Genomic DNA, 6,838 nt, shown 5'->3' on the forward strand with positions numbered 1-6,838 from the left:
CAAGACTTCAGACCTATTCACAGCTCTATGAGCAAGATAGCAGCCTCGTCGCTACGCACCGCACGGCGCCTTGCCTCGCTTCACCTCGCCTAGGCTTTCAGAGAAAACGGGACTTCAGAGAGAGCCAAAGACAGAGAGAGAGAGAGAGAGAGAGAGAGAGTGGGGAGCGCTTCTTTTTCTGTGCGCGAGCCAAATAAGGAGTTGTCAGAGCGGTCAGTGACTGGCGAGGATGAAAAATTTTAGCATTCACTTGCAGCTACGCTCTGCCACTCTTCCTGTTGCTTGTTCCCATTCACGCTGCGGCTTTGTCCTCGTGTTACAGTGATAAAGAGAACAAAAACCTTGTTATATCACAGTCTGCCATCTCCCAACGGCCAGGCTATTTTGCAATCACAGCCTGGACTCATTTGTGTGTGTGTGTGTGTGTGTGTGTGTGTGTGTGTGTGTGTGTCTGTGTGTGTGTGTGCGTGTGTGTTCCCCTCCACAGAAGTTTCCATGTCGTTTGAGAGTGGCTCGTCAGTGACCTACACATTCCAGGAGCCTTTCTCCGTTGTGCGCAACAAGAGCCGTCAGTCGTCGGCCATCTTTGCCCAGAGCAGCAAGTCGCGGGAGAACGTGGCCTTCGGTTTCCTCACCAGCCAGGCTCCGGCCATGCTGCTCACTGTCAGCACCTACCACCAGCAGTACATGGCCGCCATCTTGGCTCCAAACGGTACCATGCCCCCCCTCAAACACACACACACACACACACACACACACACACACACACACACACAGCCTCCCTTATTTATGAGTCCCATTACAGCGTTGGTATTTACACGCTTGTTTAATGGCAGGAAGCCTCGGCGTCTGCTCATCAGCGCAGCACTTGTCTTGATTAAAAATGCGATCGCTGGTTAATGATGATGAGAAGTCTGAGGTAGGAAGAACCTGTGAGGATGCTGGCCCTGTCGTCGTGGTCACGGGAGCAGCTATTCTCAGTAGGAGGGGAGAGGAGGTGCGGGCAGATGACGAGCCTGTGCAAATATGCTCCGCTGATATGATCGCGAAAATGATTAACCCTCTAAAGGCCTCTAAGTCGCAAAATTGCCACAAGCAACAATACTGATTAAAACAGACGGTAGATTCTCCAATCGGGGAAATGATTAACCCTCCAAAGGCCTCTAAGTCGCAAAATTGCCACAATCAACAATACTGACGATGGATCCTCTGATCGGCGAAATTATGAACTTTTCTTCACTCCTGTTGTTGCCAACTCCCACCCCCCACCCCCCCCTCCAATGCCACAGGGAGCCTGCAGATCTGGTACCGGCTCAGCCGTGATAAGAGGCCGGATGTGTTCATGCCCCGGCCATACAGTCTGGCCGATGGTCAGTTGCACAGGGTCCAGATCCATAGAGAGGGAAAGGACATGTACATAAAGGTAAAGACATCTCCTTTCACAACAGTTTGTCCACAAGCTTGACCTTGTCCTGACCTTGTCCAGTTAATGTCCTTTTTACTATTTACTATTTTTTATAATTTTATGCATGGCAGCATAGGGCAGAATTAGTGACTCACATAACCTGTATGTTTTTTTCATGAGTATGATATTCATATACTGTATGTATACATACATTTGAATAGATGTAAATGTACATGGCATACATTTTTATATTACCCAGCTAACACCTAAATGGTATTCAGATGTTTAGGATTGAAAGTAATCTGTGTAAAATGTGTATAATATTCATATGCTGTATGTATATACATGAGTTTGAATAGATGTAATGCTTGCACCAAAACAGCATTGAGGTGTGTAGCACTGAAGGTACTCTGCTGAAGATGTGTATGATATTCATACACTGTATGTATATACATGAGTTTGAGTAGATGTAATGCTTGCACCAAAACAGTGTTGAGGTGTGTAGTATTGAAGGTACTCTGCGTGAGTGGATCAGGCTCATTAACCACAGGAGACGTGGTGGCCTCCTCTGCATTCTGAAAAGCTGCCCCCGTGGCTGCAGGTCTTCTTCTCCGCACCTTTTCTTTTCTTCACATTTTCCGCTCCGCTCGAAGCAGAGACCTTGAGAAGTAAACATTTACCTGAGTCATGAGAAACAAGGCGGACCTCACGCAGTAGGCCTTTCATGAGGAAGCGCCTCGGCCTTTCTCCCACTGAGTGCCCACAGCCTTGCACACACAGCAACTATCCTCTTTGTTATTGTAATGTAGACACAGTGACATTTAATTATGACTACCTTTTGAATGCACCTCATGGCAATGTCCAGTTACCCAAACCCAACAAAGGTTTGAGAATGTTCATTACATATGACCCTTTCTGGCCACCATAGCGCCTATACATAGAGGCTGAATGGACTGTCAGTGTGATTCATTGGCTGCTGTGGCCTAACACTGTAGATATCTCATTACGATTGCATCGGCTGTCCTCGTGGGGATACGGAAATGTCACAACACGCTGTCCATGTGCGTTTCTCTTCTGTGTCTTCCCTTCCAAACAGATTGACAGGGACATCAACCAGAAATACAGCTTATCATCTGACAAGGAACTGAACACAATACGCTCCTTAACCCTTGGGAAAGTTACAGGTGGGAAGCTACTGTACTGTATGTAATGACTAGAGTGTTTCTTGGAGGTTCATTGTAAGTCTCTTCTGATCCCTAAAGAAGTACATTTTAAAATACATAAGAATACATTTAAAATTATGTAATTATCCACTCATTATGCCCTGAGTTTTGGTTATTTTTCTCTGACACACAAAAAGGCTCTTGTCATCCTTGACATTTGACTGAATGACTCTCTCTACAGCTTAATGTGACTCTCTCTCTCCGTGTCCCCTATTTCCAAGTGGTGGCCTTTTCTTTCTGGCCAGTCACATTGAGCTGTATAATCCATTTTTTTCTTTACTGATCAACTCTTCACGGGTGACTGCTGTTATAAAGTTGTAGATAATGACAGTTTTTTTTTTTTCCTTCTGTGAACTTTTGAAATCAGAAATTCTTTAAAATGGATGACTGTGAAAGTAGAGGGTGTCAGATCAGATCAGATCAGGCCTATTCAGGTTTTGTTAGTACAAGAATGGCGTTTGGATCAGAGTACAATAAGACATTCCTGCAGTTCAGCCAGCAGACTATGGTGCGACTATCTTCTTAGTCATTTCATCGATAGTTCCGGAGCATTGCCATGTTTCACATATCAATGATGAATCGTTAGTGCTCGCTTTTGACTAAATTAAAATGTTTCTTAAGGAGTTGTTGCTCCAACCCTGGGCTCTGGCATTGATCTGGCAAGCCTACTCTGCAGTTTTATTTATCTTTAGCCTTGGAGCATTCAAGCCAGATAAATTGTAATGTCAACGCACAGTCGATGCTTACCACTGAGTCTTACTCAGTGAGACGAAAATTTGACTTCATTAATTCCCATGAATCCAACGTAAAGTTAACATATCTGTCTTTCTCACACACACACACAAACACACACACACACAAACACACACACACACACACACACACAGGGCGCGTGGGCATGGACGAGGAGGTCATCCAGGCGGGATCCAAAGGTTTCATTGGCTGCTTGTCATCGGTCCAGTTCAATCACCTGGCTCCTCTAAAAGCAGCGCTGCTGAATCGAGGCAGCTCATTGGTCAGTGTGCTGGGGAACCCGTCAGAGTCTAACTGTGGGATACTGGCAGATAAAACATCATCGCGCTCACAAGCAGGTAGGCCAGTGTGTTTTTAGTAATGCCATCACACAAATACAGCCATATATGAAAACAAATCCCTACACTGTCCATAGTACCCAATGCAACAACAACAAATAACCCTTAAAGGTGTACAGTCACACCGGTGTGACGGGAATGTTGGAAAATGAATGTTCTAAAACTGATAGTTCTGGTCCTTGATTGTGATTGGATGAATTTATTGTTTTAAAATGCATCATAAACATCATACCTTGACTGCATTTCGTTCTATATTACTGCACTACCATAACTTGATACAAAAGTTAAAGTAGCTGCGTCTCAACGTTGCTTGGCAACCATTCAGATAGAGGAAATATATTTATTGGCGGAAGAATGATTATCTAGGAATAACTCGTTCTACAACAGCTAAGGGGGGGATTAGGCACTCCGCTAGCGTGTCCTGCCTAACCTACGGCCTCTCTTAATTCTGAAGAATATCTGGGTTCATTGAATTCAACATAGAATTTTAGAACCTTAAATTGTTGTGGAACGGAATCTTATGTTAGAATGTTCAAAAACCCACAAAACAACAATTTGCATTTATATAGCACTTTATCAAGGCTACTAAAGTGCTCTACAGTGAAGCTGAAGCTGTGTCATACTTGCACAAGGCCATGGTTGGAGGCTTCAAGCTTAAATAAGATTCACATCTCACCTTCCACTTTGGAAAACAGAAGCCCTCTGAACTAAGCCATTCAGTCATAGATAATTGTATGCTCCCAAATTCCCAAAATGTTAATGTTAAAATTGACAGGTGTGCTGTGGATTTTATCTCAAGGCTAGTGTAATAAGAAATTAATTGGCTTTGTTGAATGACACATAAAAACTAATTCATGACAAACACAGAGTTGGAAAATAACAATTATGGGTAAATTAAACATGCAAAAAAGTTCCCAGAAGTCCTGAAGTACAAATTCTCAAATTAACAGTAAATTAATATGCAAACACTGCAAACATTCACCAGCTTTTATTTTGTATCAGAGGCATCAGATGTGCGCCTCACTCTCTCTCACTCTCTCTCTCTCTCTCTCTCTCTCTCTCGGCTATAAAAATTGATTGTTGAAGAGTATTTTCTGTTCCCTCTCTCTTTCTCACGTTACAGATCACTCAGAGGAAGACGGCAACGGCAAAGAGAGGCTCAAAAACGCCGAGCAGAGTGACTCAGCAGTAATTGGAGGTAGCTGTCTCCCTCTCTCTCCCCCTCCTTCCGTCTCTCTCTCCTTCCCCCTTCTCCCTCTCCCTCTCTCTCCCCCTCCTTCCATCTCTCTCTCCTTCCCCCTTGTCCCTCTCCCTCTCTCTCACACACAAATAGCCCACCGGTGGAAATAAACAAAGTGTGAAATGAATCTCGGGCCCATAAGCTTTGGCGCGGAGGAAACTCCACGTCTGGCCAGGAGTCACCTTGCCAGCTGAATTAGCCCCAGGTGATGTAATTTGCGGCAGGAAGGTTGCATTGACTTCCTTATCAGGTGGGATTGCATCTGGGGGAGTTTGTAACCTGTCAAGAGCAACCACATTCCTATAGCAATGCTGGACCTGCTACGGATCTGACAGAAGAATCAGCAGTAGAGATTAAACAGACCCGAACCACACGCACACAAAGACACACAGACACACACACACACATATACACACACACACGCACGCACACATACACACACACAACAGACGCATACACACACACACACACACAAACAGACACACACGCACATACACACAACACACACAGACACACACAGGCACACATACACACACACACACATGCACAGCCTGGGAAAGAACAGATTAATTGATTCAAGTCAGGCTGAATGCTCGTTCTCTCTCCCCGCTATCTGTCCCTTCTCCTTTCTTCCCTCTCTGTCTTCTTGCATTTCTCTCTCTCCCTCCTTTCCTCGATCTAATCTATTTATCTGTCTCTCTGGATCTCCCTCCGTCTGCTTCCTCTGTCTGTTGTCTTGTGTCTCTCCCTCTGCCGCTCTCTTCCTCAATCTCTCTGTCCTCTTTGGAACTGCCTTGTTGCATCTCACACACACTCTCTCTCCCTCTCTCTTATTCTCTCTGTCTTTCTCCCTCTAACTGTCTTGTTGCATCTTCCTCTCATGCTCTCTGGCTCTCTTTCTATCATTCTCTCAATCCCTCTCTTTCTAACTATCTTGTTGCCTCTCTCTCTCTCTCTCTCTCTCTCTCTGTCTCCCACACTCTCTCTGGCAGGTCTGATAGCCGCGGTGGTACTGGTCACCCTGTGTGTGGTGGCGGTGATGACCCGGTTCCTGTACCGGCATCGGCACGAGCGGGCCCAGCCCATGGCGCCGGTCAAAGAGAAGGAGCAGCAGCAGCAGCAGCACGTCCTCCCCCCGCCCCTGGAGTCCAGTCGCCGTTGCGTCGCCACCGCCGACCTGGACCTGAACCTGCACAGCGCCATCAGCGTCCGTGACACCAGGAAGGAGTACTTCATATGACACCCTCCCCGCCCCGCCTCCTCCACCAATCCCCTCGCCCCGATCCGCTGACCGGTGCAGTCCCCCTCTATCGTCAGAGAGGAGTCTCTTCAGGGGCGGACGAGAGAGGACCACTACGTCTGTGTGTGGCTATGCAGATGTTGTCTTGTGCTCCACCTCCCCATGTTATGCCACCCCCTTACCTGCCCCTTACCTCCCCCCCCCCCCCTCCAGAACTGTGGGCCCCCTCCCCCCACCTGATGTGTTGTCGTAGGGTAACCAGAGCTGTGGGATTGTCCACACCAGTGTGTGTGTGTTTGTGGGGTGGAGGTTCTCGGAAGGCTTCAGAGCCTGCGTCGGGTCTTTCCAAGGAGATCCCCCTTTCCTGACTTGCTTCAGTGACTACGAGGCTGCGTAATGTGTGTGTGCTCGTGGCAATGCCAGCCCATATCTGCTGGCATAAGAGTTTCCATGACATTGAAAACAAACAGATGCTTAGGAGCGGTACTGAATGAGCAGACACATTAGAATGAGGCAGCGAAGGGGGCGAACGCTGCCCAGCCCAGAAGAGGGGCTGACCGGACTGAGCAGGAGGGGGGAGGACTCGGCACTGCATCAGCACGAGCACAGGACGGACCAGGAGGCCTGCAAACGCTAGAC

At 47.0% G+C, this 6,838-nt stretch overlaps 1 protein-coding gene across 1 annotated transcript in view; it reads left to right on the forward strand.

The window, feature by feature from the left end:
- cntnap5b (contactin associated protein family member 5b) overlaps positions 1–6,416 on the forward strand; it is a 63,696-nt gene extending 57,280 nt beyond the window's left edge. Inside the window, exons 19-24 of the mRNA XM_048234285.1 lie at positions 488–712; positions 1,290–1,423; positions 2,502–2,589; positions 3,516–3,719; positions 4,843–4,917; positions 5,952–6,416. Of these exons, the coding sequence (XP_048090242.1) occupies positions 488–712; positions 1,290–1,423; positions 2,502–2,589; positions 3,516–3,719; positions 4,843–4,917; positions 5,952–6,199 (974 nt within the window). The 3' untranslated portion in view covers positions 6,200–6,416. The remainder of the gene's footprint in view (positions 1–487; positions 713–1,289; positions 1,424–2,501; positions 2,590–3,515; positions 3,720–4,842; positions 4,918–5,951) is intronic.
- Positions 6,417–6,838: the final 422 nt, after the last annotated feature.

This window comes from Alosa alosa, chromosome 23, assembly GCF_017589495.1.
Source record: "Alosa alosa isolate M-15738 ecotype Scorff River chromosome 23, AALO_Geno_1.1, whole genome shotgun sequence".
NCBI lineage: Eukaryota > Metazoa > Chordata > Actinopteri > Clupeiformes > Clupeidae > Alosa > Alosa alosa.